This window comes from Protomyctophum bolini (genome assembly GCF_963924005.1).
Source record: "Protomyctophum bolini genome assembly, chromosome: 4".
NCBI lineage: Eukaryota > Metazoa > Chordata > Actinopteri > Myctophiformes > Myctophidae > Protomyctophum > Protomyctophum bolini.
The window spans coordinates 2,080,227-2,097,307 of NC_137865.1; the positions used below are offsets into that span (position 1 = coordinate 2,080,227).

At 44.8% G+C, this 17,081-nt stretch overlaps 2 protein-coding genes across 2 annotated transcripts in view; both read left to right on the forward strand.

Annotated features, from left to right (window-relative positions):
- LOC308313869 (extracellular calcium-sensing receptor-like) overlaps positions 1 to 17,081 on the forward strand; it is a gene marked incomplete at its 3' end in the record, with an annotated part of 196,766 nt that overhangs the window by 12,132 nt on the left and 167,553 nt on the right. The gene's annotated exons all lie outside the window — the stretch shown is intronic.
- Positions 1,437 to 16,501, forward strand: LOC308313806 (cadherin-related family member 3-like; the record flags this gene model as incomplete). The annotated part of the gene is made up of 21 exons (XM_080761134.1): positions 1,437 to 1,604; positions 2,686 to 2,842; positions 3,590 to 3,675; positions 3,830 to 3,927; positions 4,149 to 4,250; positions 4,955 to 5,094; positions 7,206 to 7,404; positions 8,293 to 8,458; positions 9,555 to 9,657; positions 9,857 to 9,877; positions 9,974 to 9,994; positions 10,091 to 10,102; positions 10,415 to 10,519; positions 11,147 to 11,388; positions 12,191 to 12,359; positions 13,304 to 13,596; positions 14,643 to 14,821; positions 15,207 to 15,226; positions 15,384 to 15,409; positions 15,983 to 16,031; positions 16,371 to 16,501. 21 exons carry the CDS (start codon positions 1,437 to 1,439, stop codon positions 16,499 to 16,501), a joined length of 2,487 nt encoding a protein of 828 aa, XP_080617260.1.

Below are 17,081 nucleotides of genomic sequence, written 5' to 3' on the forward strand. Positions count from 1 at the left end.
TTTTGTTAAGGCAGCAGGTTTGCTAGTTTTAATTCATTTATTTATTTTGTTTCAATGCTTAGTTTTTGGTTTAGTTTCTATTAGTTGTAGTGGGTTTTTTGTTGCATACTTTGGTGTGTCAGGTGAAGGATTCAAAAAGGTCAGTAAATAGTAGGCCTATTGTGTAATAACAACTTAACAAAAGATACCATTTAAAAAAAGATATCTATTAAATTCGGTTACGGTTGGTAATGAGACTAAAACTAAGGCAAATTTGTCTATACTTCCTGTTTGTTTTAGTTACTTTAGTAAACACACTGACACAATACAGTTTCAGATCAGTTAGTTATCACTTTTGAATTTTTATTATAGTTTTTATTTAGTTCTTAGTTATTTTTTTGTTCTTTTTCATTATTGCGTGTTATGTCCACGTTCAGTCTAACTAACTGCTTTCTCCGGAACATTCAAGAACAGTCTGATATGTTCTGCACAGACAGGACGAGGATAATGTCCGCTGACAGAGTCCATCTCCTGGTGCTTTTGTGCTCGTGGATGATGCAAGGTGAGTACTATACACGCTGCTGGAGTGTATTTTGTATTTACTGTATAGGCCTATACTGTACTATAAAGGCATGTATGTGTACATGCTGGAAACTAAACTAATCCCATCGTCCCTAATAGGCATAATAGGTCATAATAGGCGAGCGTTTGTAGAAAATAGCCGTGTTGTGGCCTTGTAGATCGGCTATTTTGGGGCAAAGAGATTTGGGGCTCCATTTTCTTCACCGCTAAACCCCTTATCCCTAAACTTCTTTGCCTTTTTTTACTATTTCGAAAAACATTTTTGAATAGTTCAACTAGCCAATCTACATTGACACGTTGTGAGCTTGTATTGGCCATTTTAACTATTCAAAAATGTTTTGCAAAATAGGCAAAAAAGGTTTAGGGATAGTTTAGGGATAAGGGGTTTAGCGGTGACGAAAATGGAGCCCCATGATGGTGTATTTTGTATTTACTGTAGGTCTATACTGTACTATAAAGACATGTATGTGTATATGCTGGAAACTGTGGCCTTGTAGATCGGCTATTTTGGGGCAAAGAGATTTGGTGTAGAGGGGGAAAGAATTAAGGCTACAGACCCCGGTCAACTGGAGAATATTGAAATGTAGGTTTCCTCAAAAATGTAAAAAATTAATAAATACAAAATAAAATAAATAAGAAAGACAAAATATCTTACATTTTATGACTAGGGAAAATAGCAGATCTACAGGGTAATCAATGCAGATTTTTATTTTTTCCTATATTTTTATACGTGTGGGTCCCTACAGAGTAGAGTCAAACGTACAATATTTCTGTTTAATGTAAGTAGCGGTCATCAGCTTGCAAAAAATAAATAAATAATGATCGATTATTTTCCAGGCGGGGTTGCAGAGCTGTCTCTGCCGGGTCTTCCGGCGATGGTGAGCCTGCCCGAGAACAGTCCTGCCGGGACTCCGGTCCACGTGTTCCGCGTCACCGTGCTGACCCCGGGCGTCTCCCTGGAAACGGGCTTCCCTGTCATCGTCAACCCTGACCCGCTGACCACCGCCTTCACCGTGTCCATGAGCAACGGCTCACATGCTCTGGTGAGCACCCCGTTTGGTGGGGGGTAAAGTACCCACATGTACGTAACCCTAGAACACTAAACACGGGTGATTTTCACGTGGAGAATAAAATTTTGGTTATTGCCATAATGTCGCTGATGGGTGGGTCTTTCAGTCACTTCATGATGCTCAGTGACATCATAATGTTGCTGATGTCTGAGGTGGGTGGGTCTTTCAGTCACTTCATGATGCTCAGTGACATCATAATGTTGCTGATGTCTGAGGTGGGCGGGTCTTTCAGTCACTTCATGATGCTCAGTGACATCATAATGTTGCTGATGTCTGAGGTGGGTGGGTCTTTCAGTCACTTCATGATGCTCAGTGACATCATAATGTCGCTGATGTCTGAGGTGGGCGGGTCTTTCAGTACCTTCATGATGCTCAGTGACATCATAGAAGGTAGGTTTAGTTTCCCTGCCCACATCCCTGGTTTTTTCTACAGGCAGGTGTTCGGGTGAATTTCACCCGTGTTTAGTGATAGAGTGATAGAGAAAATATACACCCACTATGGACTTTTCTTTTTTTTCCTTCACCGGACCATTCTCACATGTCCCACGAATGGATGGACCAAAGGAGCAGTTCCCAGCTTTTTTAGGAATATATTTAAAATAATATGCAAGTTTTTCACTGATGTTGCCCCCATATGATAGGGCCCCCCAATGATACTATATTATATATATTTGTTTTTTTGTGAAACATCATTGTGGAATATTAAAGAAGAGTAGGCAGGAGAAGGGCGTACACCAATATTAATGAGGTGCTAAAGGCCTAAGGCGATGAATAACGGAAAGAGAAGAGCCGCACACTCATAGCCACGATGCTGGAAGTTTATTAACAGAAACCAACGTTTCGACCTGTAAGGCCATCTATTGCTGTATACATTTTGATGAGAAATATTTTTATGGAATATTGTTTAAGAGACCCCCAGAAGAGAAGGTTTTTTTTCTCCAAAAATAGTAGGTGTATAAGCTTGCAGCATGGCACAAAGCTTGATCTGCTATTTTTGAGTAGCCAACAAAAAAGACACTTGTTGATGCTTTTCCTCGTATGGCTGACTGTATAGGTGTCAGTGACGGGAACCTCAGAGCTGGACTTTGAGTCCTTCCCAAACCGCTATGTCCTCCACATGGTGGCGCTGGACAGCGGAGGGGACAGCGTCATGGAGACCCTGACCGTCGTCCTGCGAGACGAAGACGAACCGCCCGCCTTTCACCATGAAGGTTCTGTACTCACTAAACCTTTCACCATGAAGGTTCTACTCACTAAACCTTTCACCATGAAGGTTCTGTATTCACTAAACCTTTCACCATGAAGGTTCTACTCACTAAACCTTTCACCATGAAGGTTCTACTCACTAAACCTTTCACCATGAAGGTTCTACTCACTAAACCTTTCACCATGAAGGTTCTATACTCATTAAACCTTTCACCATAATATGAAGGGGAAATAAACACTCTATAGCAATGATTACTGTCACACTATAGAGCTTCACAGTCCCGACCCCTCCTGAGGACCAGAAGTGAATTCCCCGTACATTTTCCTCATAGAGTTTTAAAAAAGTATTTATATAAAGACGTTTACACCGTGGACAAAGCCAACTCGAGAAATCATGACAGTAAACACAATGTTTTGGGCCGATAAAATAATTTGTACGAATAAAAACATGGCAGTATAGAACACTTTTTGTTCCGTTTCTCGTCTTACAAATTATTTGATCAGCGAAAAACATTGTGTTTATTTGTCATGATGTGTCACAACTCGAGTTGGCTTTGCTTTTGTCGTAATTGTCTTTAATTGTCACTTCTGGTTCTAGCGTCGTCATGAAAGGGGGCAGACTGCGACGCTCTATAGATAGAGCTTCACCACTAGCTTATATAGGCCCACTGCATGTGCCATGTGCATCTGTGTAGTAGGTCACAGTGTCCATGCAGTGGCCAATACATTTCGTACATGTATTTGTCTTACAGAGACAACACTGTACATAGTAGAGAAATCTGCCCCAGGAAACCTCTACTGCCCCACTGTGTCCGACCCGGAGGACAAGCCTCTGACTGTAAGACTGACCTTTCATCACATAATGCATTCTATTTGTCCATTCCAAAATGTTGTGTTATAGTGTGTACGTACGTGCGTGCGTGCGTTTCTGTATGCCCGTGTGTGTGTTTGCGCGCGTACACGTGCGCGTGCATGTGTGTGTTTTTTTACAGTTCAGCCTGTCCCCTCCCACTCCTGGCTTTGACATTGACCCAGCATCAGGAGTCATTTTCACCACCAAGCAGTTTGACTTTGAGACAGACCCCACCAGGTAATATATACAGTTGGACTACCAGTCAGACCCCACCAGGTAAAATAGACACGGTCTGTCGTCTGACAGGGATTAGCTAGCTAGGGTCTGTGGTTACATGCGTTTGTGGGCATCCATGACATGAAACAGATGGATAATATTGCTCTCTGATCCACAGTTATGTATATAATAAACATCAGTATAAATGATGGAACCTGTCTGTCTTTCTGTCTCTCTCTCAGCTACATATTGAACATCAGCATGAGTGATGGAACTCACACCGTGTGGAAAATGCTGATTGTCCACGTCCTGAACAGGCACGACAACAAGCCTACCTTCTTAAAGTGAGTGAGTGGGAGATGGGTGCATGGGGCCGAGAAAGGCCCTTAAGCGAATAGTCTAATATTTTCGGTGGTGAGGTGACCACCGAACTACAACATGACGTCACTGAGCCGCAGTGAAGAGCAAACCCCAGCCCTTCCCTCTGTTCTTACTCACCACCGCTCCACGTTATTACAGCTCCGGTAGTCACCTCACCACCTGAGCGGTGGTCACCTCACCACCGAAAATCCAGACTATGAATAGGCCTTTATTGTTTGAGATAATAAGGATTTTTCATAATCTTCTATCATTTCCAACATTGAAAAAAAGAATCAAACATTTGATCAAAAGTAGCATAAATAGTAGATCAGTTATTTCTACTATTTTGCAAATGTTTTGGAAAGAAAATATATATATATATTAAAATGTATTAAATGTGTCAGCCATTTCTTTGTATATTTCAGGTGTTTGTCATGTCTGCCCCATGCAAACTGTAACGCTCCAATGTCCAATGCCAAGAAAACACAATTAAATTGCAATGTCATACGTCACAATTAATCGTCAACTTTGTATTCGTGACAGCTCTATCGACAAGCAGCTTAATTGGTTGAAGTCACCTATATTTTTGTTTCTTGTTTCTTATATTATGATCCAAAAGCACTGTGTACAGTACTGTGTGTGTGTGTGTGTGTGTGTGTGTGTGTGTGTGTGAGTGCATGTTGTGCAGTACGATTACCTCGTTCACCCTGCGTGAGGAGTTGACTCCGGGGTTCATCGTGGCGAACATCACGGCTGTGGTTCCTGATCTGGAGGACGGTTACATCACGTACACCATCACCGATAACGAGTACATGTCTATAGACACATGTGAGTCTGAACTGTCTACTATTAATGATAATAACTAGCTGTCTATAGACACATGTGAGTGAAGTGTTCACTATTACTGATAATAACTAGCAGTCTATAGACACATGTGAGTGAAGTGTTCACTATTACTGATAATAACTAGCAGTCTATAGACACATGTGAGTGAAGTGTTCACTATTACTGATAATAACTAGCAGTCTATAGACACATGTGAGTCTGAACTGTTCACTATGATAACAACTAGCAGTCTATAGACACATGTGAGTCTGAACTGTTCACTATGATAACAACTATATCACTATAACTGATGACAAGTAGGAAAGTCCGTGAAAGAATTCACTTAAATTGCACGCTCCGTTCATGATTTGAGGCTTTTTGTTCAAAACGGGCCAATCCTGCAAAACTTTGAAACCCAATGTTAGCCAACTAGGATGGAATCTGAAATACCGGACAGATCCGTCTTGTACACATGACTATAGAGATAAGTGTGCAACAATTTGCAATTTTTGGACAGAATAGTAATATAAAACAAGGTGTTTTTCAACAGTCGGCCTCCTGGTGGCGCTATAACAGGCCGTTCTGGAAATTTTGTTGGCATCCAGGGAGTGTGTGCGCAAAATTTGGCATCGACCGGATTAACGGTGCCGGAGATTAGCTGGTAACAGACAGAGGGAGGGACGGACACACACACACACACACGCGGATGGAGTGCTAAACATACTCTCTCCCCATACCTTTGGCCTGGTGGAGACAATAACTAGCATGTCTATAGAGTATAGACACATGCGAGTCTGAACTATTCACTATGATTGTCACTCTGACCTGAAAAATAGCAAATAAAGATACTGAAAAAGAATCTCCGGACAGTCCTTGGTCGGATGCAGAGAAGAAGTGGTTATTTTTATTCCAAATTTTCACACAGACGACCAGTGATCAAAATGGAAAATAGAACAAAAGTATTTACAGCACTATTACTGGTCAGCATGGCCCTCGGTCTTCACACCTAGCCTCTGTCCCAGTCTTAATCATCATGCGAAGAGAAAAAAACCTGGTCACAACCTTAGGCGCAGAGACGCTATCGGTCCTGAAGTATCGTTCCGGAACATCCGACAGATGTATTTCCCCTGGAAACGATATTATTCCGACCAATCACAACACTTGTTTCATTCACGGATAATGTAAACTGATTTGTAAAACGTTAACGTCATTTCCTTGAGCCGCACTTCCTACAAAATCCCACAACTTCCACACAAAACAAATGTACACACAGTGTCGCATATATTACTCAACAAAATACCCACATAATAATATGAACATGATAATTAGAGTACTGAATTTCCCTACTTTAAACAAACTAATGTTGGCATGTCCCCTACACAAACCCACATCAATCAAGCAACTCAAACAAGTTGAGTCTCTGCAACATAAACAAGAATTCAAACTTCAACCCTGTTCAATTCAGTGTCAGTAGTATAGGCTGAACTGCCACAAAAACTACAGTAGCTGTCTATAGAGCGTCGCAGTCCCTCCCCCTTTCAGAACGACGAGTGGCCCAGGAAATGATTCTACATTTATTTTCTCCATAGGCTTTTCAAAACGTATTTATTTAAAGACCTTTTAAGCGTCGTACGAAGCCAACTCTTGTCGTGACAAACCATGACAACACACACAATATTTTGGACCAAACAAATAATTACAAAGAAGAAAAACAACAAAAAAAGTGTTGTAACCTGCCGTTTTTTTCTACTTTCTAATTCTTTGTTTGGCCCGAAAAATTGATTGATTGATCACGACAAGAGTTACTTGTCGTGATCTATGAGGTCTATGAGGTCTATGAGGAAAATGAACGGGGATTTATTTTCCGGGTCTCTCTCGAGGGGGCGGGACTGCAACGCCGGCCCCTTTCAGAACGATGAGTGACCCAGGAAATGATTCTCCATTCATTTTCTCCATAGGCTTTTCGAAAAGTATTTATATAAAGACGGTTACGCCGCGGACGCTGCGGACTGCGACGCTCTAGTCTATAGACAGTATTAGACACATGTGTTGTCCTTTCAGGGAATTTCAGCCCCCATGCCTCTCTAACACTCTCTGCCCGATCCGTGTTCCAGACAGCGGCGTCCTGTGGGTCTCGGGCAGGATGGACCGTGACAGCGGACCCCTCAGGGACCACCCCACCCTGGCGCTGACGGTGACGGCCACGCTGGGGGGCCACTCTGAGCCCCGGCCCCTGACCAACACCCTGGCCCTGGAGGTCACCGTCACCGACCGCAACGACAACCCCCCCGCCTGTGTGCCTGCTGCCAGCAGGTTGCACTCATACACTATACTTAACACATTCCCCGGCAGTTGACGTAGATCTACATTATTCGGCGGTCTATACCGCCGTTGACGTGGATAGATCTGCGTCAAACGGTCCTTTATAGTGGTTCATGATAGCTCACGTTCATAATGCTACATACATGAAGCACGAAGTACAGTAAGCAAGGTCGATGGCCGCACGCATCGCACTCGTTGTTGTAAACATATTTTCAAATGCCTTTAATTAATGCTGGCAGAAGCAATATTACACGAGAGGGTGTGCTTTACCGTGAATCTTGGCACGACTTTAGGCGAGTTCTGTATTAGCAGCACTGAAGTGAAGTAAATGCTCTTGGTTACTTTACACCACTGATTATTTAAAGGTGTAGTGAAATGAAAAATATGTTTTTTTATGTTTTTAGACCACATCCATGGTCATCATGAGCATACCTAACAATGGATGCCAAAAAATGGGTACATTTGAATTTTTGTGTATTTCTATCACAACACATACTGTATATAATATCTGAAAACATTATAGTATAGGGTAGAAATAAGCCACAAAGCACTGAACTGGTACAGCTGGCCGACTATCTGACATGTAAACAAACATACTACATGCGTCCTGCGTGTAGCATAGCTACCGCGCCTAGCTACCGTCCCATTGCCTGAAGGGATGCGACGCTCTGATTGGTTCAGAAACGTCAGAGCCACGTCACTACACCTTTAAACATTTATTTTATTTTAGCGTTGTCTATTCCACAACGCGACTTTAACTCTGCTACATTTGAAATAGAAATATTGTACTTTTGTTTACATGTTTGCTAGTCTCCCTGCATGCCATTGTGACAGGGAAACAAACGCCATTGTGTTTATGTTTGTTTGTGTCCATGTCAGGGTGGAGCTTCTGGAGACAGCGGAGGCGGGGTCTGTCGTCACCACGGTAACGTGTACAGACAACGACGTGGAGCTCAGCTTCACGCAGTACGAGCTGACCGGACTGTCCTGTCTCGACTGCAAGATGATCTTTGCCCTGGACCCCAGAACACCCAATCACATTGTGGTAAATCCATTGATCGTCTTATCTCAAACTAAAGGGCAGTCCATACCGTCTCCGACCACCAAACTTTTCGTAGGAAAGATCAGACTTAAATTTTTTCTCCGAAGTAGAGTTCGGCGAGTCACAACATCTGGGAGTGCAGCTTTCAGAACAAAAATTCGGAGGAATGCGTTTCAGAAGTTGCGAGTGACGTCATGTTGTAGTTGTACCGGAGCTTTCCGACGAAAAGTTTGATGGTCGGAGAGAGTATGGACTGCCCATAAGGCTCCGTCGGACCCCCTGTGGGTGCTTGGAGCCACACTTTAGTCTAAATTTCATCATTCTTTAAGTAGCATGTGACGATTCTGAATCCATTCCAAACATTAGTTTCGCACAAATGTGCTGACCTCATCACATTTGTGATGACGGCTATGGCTGTTTTGTGCAAAACTAATGCTTGGAATGGATTCAGAATCATGAAAACCCCCTAGTTTCATTTGTCACATGTTACTTAAAGAATTATGAAATTTGGACTTTTAAAGGTATATATTCAGTGATTTCAAATTTATTTCAAATATCACTTATTTTTTTGTTTTGTTCTGATAATCCTCCCTACTATAGAGTGTGCTGACCATATAAGGAGTTCTTCCCTGTCCCCAGTTAACCCTATAGGTGGCCCAGCCTTCATCCAATCAGGATAGAGAGGGGCCTTCCGGCAATCATGATCGAGCAGGGGCGGGCCTTGGTGTGCGTACTGTTGGCCTGTCGCGTGTCCCCCCACTGTAATGAGTGCATGTGCATCTTGTTACCGGGGTGGACCGGGGTTTTTTCCAAATCACCCAAATCACTGAATACTCCTTTAATGGTATGGTCACATACAGTATTATGTAAATAACTCAAATTGCTCAACTTGCAACTTTTTAGCAACCAAGCTTAATCTCATCTGCTAAACTATAGGATGACAAAAAGTTTACATTAAACAACATTTCTGGGTCTAACATGGGACCTATGGGGGCTTGCCGTAGACACATCGATATGGGGTCCCTGGCACAAAACTATACTCCACACCAAAAAAGGTTTCAAATCAGCATTAGCCCCTCCCTGTCCACCTCCTCCACAGCTGGCCGCTGACCTGGACTTTGAGCTTGAAGCCAACCTGCTGGACAAACGCGAATACAGACTGATGGTCAGCGCTCGGGACAAGAACCACACCTCTCTGACAGGTAAGAACCTACACCTCTCGGACAGGTAAGAACCTACACCTCTCTGACAGGTAAGAACCTACATCTCTCTGACAGGTAAATAACCTACACCTCTCTGACAGGTAAGAACATACACCTCTCTGACAGGTAAGAACCTACACCTCTGACAGGTAAGAACCTACACCTCTCTGACAGGTAAGAACCTACACCTCTCTGACAGGTAAGAACACACCTCTGACAGGTAAGAACCTACACCTCTCTGACAGGTAAGAACTTACACCTCTCTGACAGGTAAGAATACACCTCTGACAGGTAAGAACCTACACCTCTCTGACAGGTAAGAACACACCTCTGACAGGTAAGAACCTACACCTCTCTGACAGGTAAGAACTTACACCTCTCTGACAGTTAAGAACACACCTCTAACAGGTAAGAACCTACACCTCTCTGACAGGTAAGAAACCAGGTAAGAACCTACACCTCTCTGACAGGTAAGAACTTACACCTCTCTGACATAAGAACACACGTCTCTGACAGGTACACAAACACACTGTTTCAAGTGCTCCAATGTCTGGCTTTCACTCATGATGTCATGTGGAAGCCAAGTCTATGGACTTTTAATGTTTGCTTTATTAAGCAGCCCACCCCCCGTTTTGAGCATCCCCACACCAGTGGTAGTCAAGTCTATATGGACTTGACTAAAATGTGACTAAAACTGAGTCTGTCTGTCTGTCTGTCTGTCTGTCTGTCTGTCTGTCTGTGTCATCGCTCTTCACAGGAAGTGCGTTTGTCTTCGTGACGGTGACTGCAGTGAACGAGTTCCGTCCTGTCTTCAATCCTGCAAGTGCATCGTATTTCTTCAGCGTCTCGGAGCTTCTCGACCGTACGTATAAAATCTAAAGCTCTACCTTGTCGATGGAAGCAAAAAATAATAATCACTTAAGTTCTTAGTCATCGGTATCAGAATGAAAACAATATTTCCCGGGCTTAGTTTTTTTTTTTTCTTACATTTTTTTATTTCCACCCATCTTCAACCGCTTATCTGTAGTCGTGTCGCGGGGGCAACAGCTCCACCGGAGAGCTCCGGACTTCCCTCTCCAGAGCAACATTAATAACTTCATTCCATAAGAGCTCCTTCATTCTGGGGGAGGCATTCCAAGGCTCGTTTGGAGATATAATCCCCCCCGTCTGATCCTTGGTCTGCCCCTGCAGGGGTCTCCTCCCAGTCGAGGACCTCCCTATAGGGAGACGCTCGGGGGGCATCCTAACCTAAGCTGGCTCCTTTCCAGGCGAAAGGGAAATGTCAGGCACCCGTTTGAGAAAAGTAATTTTGTCCGCTTGTATCCGCAACCTTATTCTTTCGGTCACATGAGCCACACTTCATGACCATTGGTGAGAATTGGAACGAAGATTGCTCGGTGATATTATATTATCACAATTGTTGCTGCCTGTAAATCTTAATGTATCAGAATAACCACAACAAGTGTCTGTGTGGTTTTTGTCCAATCAGGAGGGGCCGTGATCGGGTCTGTGTCGGCCACAGACGACGACCTCCCTCCCACTCCCGTCACTTACACGCTGGTGTCTGCAGGGGGCGCCGGCGCAGCGTCCTCCAACATCTTCTTCGTGGACCCCGGGCGGGGGAGCATCAGCCTGCTGACCCGACCCGACTACGAGACCACCCGATCCTACCGGCTGCTCATCAGGGCCTCGGACGGAGACCCGCACAGACCGCTGTCTGCTACCGCTACGGTGAAACACTGACACCCAGTGGTTCGATATGAACATGACACACACACACACAGACCGCTGTCTGCTACCGCTACGGTGAAACACTGACAGACACCCAGTGGTTCATTATGAACATAACCTCAATTTATTTCAATTCAATTCAAGGGGTTTTATTGGCATGAGGCAATATACTTCTACATTGCCAAAGCAAAAAGGGAAACAATTTTATGATCAAAACAAAACGTACCATGTACCGAAATCTCTCGATGCAGATTCATGCAAAGGTGGTTCTGTTCCACTTGATATCCCGCTCTGATATCACAGTTTTCAAACTCTCCTTTGGTGATATGTGTGTCTGATGTCTTGGTACAGTGGACAGACAGTATGTGTGTCTGATGTCTTGATACAGTGGACAGTATGTGTCTCTGATGTCTTGGTACAGTGGACAGTATGTCTCTGATGTTTTGGTACAGTGGACAGTATGTGTCTCTGATGTCTTGGTACAGTGGACAGTATGTCTCTGATGTTTTGGTACAGTGGACAGTATGTGTCTCTGATGTCTTGGTACAGTGGACAGACAGTATGTGTGTCTGATGTCTTGGTACAGTGGACAGACAGTATGTGTGTCTGATGTCTTGGTACAGTGGACAGTATATGTCTCTGATGTTTTGGTACAGTGGACCGTATGTGTCTCTGATGTCTTGGTACAGTGGGCAGACAATATGTGTCTCTGATGTCTTGGTACAGTGGGCAGACAATATGTGTCTCTGATGTCTTGGTACAGTGGACAGGCCGGCTACCTTACTTCGGTTTTTCGCTTCAGGTTACCGTTAACATCACCGAGGCCAACGACGAGCCTCCGCTGTGCGGGCCCAACCGGACCACCCTGATGGTCCCCAAAGGTCAGAGGTCAGGCACAAATGTCCAGGGCTTCATGCTGTCCTGCACGGACAAGGACTCACCCCCCCAGTCCTTCATCTACACCATCTCCGGTAATGTCACCACCACCAAATATTATGGTCATCATGCATCTATACGCACACACGCATGCACAACACCAGGGGAAACTAGTACAATAACTAGAAATGCACTCTGTCGAGCTGCCAACTTGCACTTTGCACACAAGCCGGCCTACATGAATGGCCTACTTGTGCGCAAGCAGAGCGCGCCATGAGGTGCGCTCACCACTGCTGGTACGACTGCTGCTCTGAGTCCGTCTATAGGTTTGAAATACAGCAGTGGTCAGTGGTCCCTCGTTGCCCGGTGGAGTACACCGACATACACACATACCCAGCCGAATACATATACCCCCTATTGACCTCATACCAATTTTGAAACGTACTTTAGTTACGTCATGGAGAACAGCGGCTTCTCATTGACTGGTGGAATGTACCGACATACTGTAATACCCTGATTGGCAGAGCGACACCACCGACATACACAGCCGATTACAAGTATAGAGCGTCGCAGTCCCGCCCCCTTTCATGACCACGCCAGGCCCAGGAAATTATTCCCAATGCATTTTCCCACATTTCAAAGCGTATTTATTTAAAGACGGTTAAACCGCGGACAAAGCCAACTCGAGTCGTGACAAATAATCACAATAAACACAATATTTTGGACCAAACAAATATTTACAAAGAAGAAAAGTTTTAACCTGCCGTTTTTTTTCTTCTTTCTAATTCTTTGTTCGGCCCAAAATAATGTGTTTGTTGACATGATTTGTCACAACTCGAGTTGGCTTTGTATGAGACTTAAAAGGTCTTTAAATAAATACTTTTTGAAAAGTCTATGAGGAAAATGAACGGGGAATCATTTCCTGGGCCCTGGTAGGGGGCGGGACTGCAACGCTCTATTGCGCAAGAAACTAGTACAAAAGGCCCGTTACAGAAACACAGAGTCTCAGATGAGTGTCGTATATGGTGTCGTCCTCCAGGGGGCAGCAACCTCAACAACCACTTTGTGTTCTCCCCGTCGGCGGGCTCCAACGTGACCAGGCTGCTGCTGAACGAGCCCTACGACTTCGAAGGCGGCGCCGACACCGTGTGGCGCTACAGCCTCACCGTGCTCGTGTCTGACGGGAACCTGAGGGCCGGGGGGGGTGCCCGGCGCTCCGTGGCCCCCCCGGGGAGCCCCGGGTACCGCGCCGCTCGGACGCAGACGGGCACGGTCATCATCGACATCCAGGTGTATGACCCGGACCTCGTTACGGTCATCACCACCACCACCGTAAGTCCGGGAGCAGCAGACACTAACTAAGTACATTTCAGTGAAATATTGGATTGAAAATTTCAGGCCACGTAGCAAATATTCTTTGACACATAATTTATGGGCATGATATGGGATGTCCCGAACACGTTTTTCTGCTCCCGATCATTTGATTTGGAGTATCTGCCGATATAGATTTTCCCCGGTCCAATATTTATCTTTTCGAGGGGCGCTAGGCCCTACTATGCCCAGCTTTTGTGTGTTCGTGTCAATCATAGCGATGATTTGATTGGCTGATCAGCTCACCCCATAGCAATGATTTGATTGGCTGAGCAAAGTAGGCTACGCATTGAGGATAAAAAGGTGACAGAAAAGTGAGGACGGAAAAGTGAGGACGCAAATTGTGATTGGCCGGAATGAGCTTGTTGTTCACTTCACACGGGTGTGATTTTTATAGAACACTTAAGCCATATCACAACATCCAGTCTAATACCATGATATGGTTATAATATTGATACTAGGGATGTCCTTTTTATTTTTTTGCTCCCGATCCGATTCAGATCACTTGAAAATGGCGTGATCGGCACAGATTTCCGATCACGTGGTCAGATCGGGACAAACCTAGTCATGATTCATTCACCAGGAGCCTGGATGGCTTGTTTCCAATGTCACGCTATCAGACATACGCCATGCTATAAGAACTATGTCACGCTAACAGACCTACGCCATGCTATAAGAACTACGTCACGCTAACAGACCTACGCCATGGTATAATAACTACGTCACGCTAACAGTCCTACGCCATGCTATAAGAACTATGTCACGCTAATAGACCTACGTCATGCTATAAGAACTACGACACGCTAACAGCTAACAGACGTAAGTCATGCTGACAGAGCTAACAGACGTAAGTCATGCTGACAGAGCTAACAGACGTAAGTCATGCTAACAGAGCTAACAGATTTGCATCGCGATAACGGTGCTAACAGATAAGTCATGCTAATAGAACTCACAGACATAAGTCATGCTAACAGAGCTAACAGATGTACATAACGGTTCCTCGGCAGCCTAGCGTGACCTACATCACGCTGACAGAGAACACGTTCAGCATGGCGGACTGGTACGTCTGGTTCATCATGGCTCTGGGCCTCATGCTGCTGCTTCCCCTACTGGTCTACCTGCTGTACTGCTGCTGTCGCTGGCTCTCCACCCTGGACCTCAGCTGCTGTGAGCCCAGGACAAAACTGTGAGTTTATATACAGTAAGCTGCAGTGAGCCCAGGTCATGTATTTTCGTACAGTAACTATGTATACCATATATCATGAAAGAGTGTTGCACAAAAGTAATGAAAATAGCCAACGCATTGTGGGCTTGTTGCTCGGCTAGTTTTAAAAGGCTTTTTTAATGTTTTTTTGACAATATATGTATTACCGTCACTGTATTAAAGGAGATAAGGCAGGAAACCTTTGCTACTAAAAGGTGTGTGAGCATAGCAGCAATGCAGCCAATGTGCATTAGGACATGTTAGTCAAGGTGCTATGGTGCTTCCAACTGAGTGCGCTGAGGAGACAGTGAATAGTAGGCCTACGTGGAATGATGGTTGTTGACACTTCACTTGTCCTGTTTTACAGCCTCACAGAAGAAGAACCTGGTAAGAGTGAACCTTAATTGTCACGCATGCACGCACGCACACGCACACGCACGCACGCACCCACGCACACACACGCACACACACACACACACACACACACACACACACACACACAGGATACTTCTATCTGACAGCGCTTGTTTCTGTCCCGTTGCAGAACCTATGCAGTCAGACGTCTTCCTGGTAAGAACATCGTCCTTGTCTCTACATGTGTTTACGATGTGTAACGCCCAGGATTCAACGGGGAAGATATTAGGCATTTTGTCATCAGTCTGAGACACTATATACTTACTGTACTGCTACTGTTATGGCCTGGCTCTAAAGCCCACAAGAAAAATGGGTAAATGGGTAAGTGTTTTATTAACAACAATGAATGAAATAAATCTTAGAACTAGTTTCCAACTGAAGCTATCGGGAAAAATTCTGCCCAAAACTGATATGAGGAGAAGGATCAACATATGGAATGTCAGAACAGCTCGGCTCCATATATGCAATTATGCATGAGATGTCGCGTATAAGGGTTTGAGGTCTGAGGTTAGATTTAGAGTTGCTGGCTAATTCTGATGACATCAGGCATCTCCATGTATTGGCATTCCCATATGGGCTTAATATGATGATGATGTCACGAAGCATGGCCATATATGAAGATATGGGGTGACGGACAGGACGGACTGTCTGATGGGAAATGCACGTTTTCATAGTAAATGCGACCTGGGGTCGCAATAACGTGATTTCACATACTTCCTTCCGTTTCAGGAAGTGACAAAGATCCACACAGTGTTTGATGGAGAGGAGGTGGATCCAGGTATATACACACAGTAGGCTACTATATTTCTAAGGTTATTTGAGTTCTAAATTTTAACCTTTGCGTACTAACTATTACACCTAGGACTTTTTGAATGAACGAACGAACGAATGAATCAATCAATCAGAGCTGTTTTACAAACCACCATTAGTCTGTGCCTCTGTGTTTTGATGTCCTGCCTCAAAAAAAAATGAAAAAAGAGAAAATGTCGTGTGTGTGTGTGTGTTTGTGTGTGTGTGTGTGTGTGCGCGTTAGTGTCAAACAGGGTGTATGAGTACAACAGCAAGTCTGGAGCGCGACGCTGGAAGGACCACAGCGTTGCACCCTCCCTGCCTGCAGGTGGCAGCACACTGATGACATCATCACGCAGCACCCTGATGACATCGCAGGCTGAAACGGGCCCCGCCCAGCAGCCACAGAACAGAAGTGGGGGGAGGCCGCCAACACGATTGGACGGCCCGATCACGTGACCGCCTCAGACGCGTGAACGTCACGATGACGTAAATAGAGCAGCGAAGTCTGACGCTATCCCCCTATGCTCAGCTTTGTGTGTGCGTGTGATATTTACAGATGGTTTGATTGATGAATGGTGAGGGCGGAACATTTAAGACAATTGTGATTGGCCAGAATGACAGAGAAGTGGAGAGAGAGCGAGTGCAATGTCCGGAACCAGAGTCAGCCCCTGGGGAACTCTTTTTGAGTGGTGCAACCACTCCTACATCCAGCAATGTCCGTGTACCTGTTTGTTTGTTTGTTTGTGTAGGTAGGTGAATGAGCACGAGTGGTGTGCGCATGCGTGAAATTGGAACGAGAGAAGTATGTGACATGGCTGCCACCTGCTGGACGCAAATCCAACTTCTGACTGCCACGGTCTGTGGGGGTGATTTAGAGGCTGCGCACGCAGCACAGAAACAGGATTGATATCCATAATAAAGCTAATCTGACGGAGCAGAGAGAGAGAGAGAGAGAGAGAGAGAGAGAGAGAGAGAGAGAGAGAGAGAGAGGAGGGGGGAGAGAGGGGAGTTGCACCACTCGGTTCACACAGGTGTG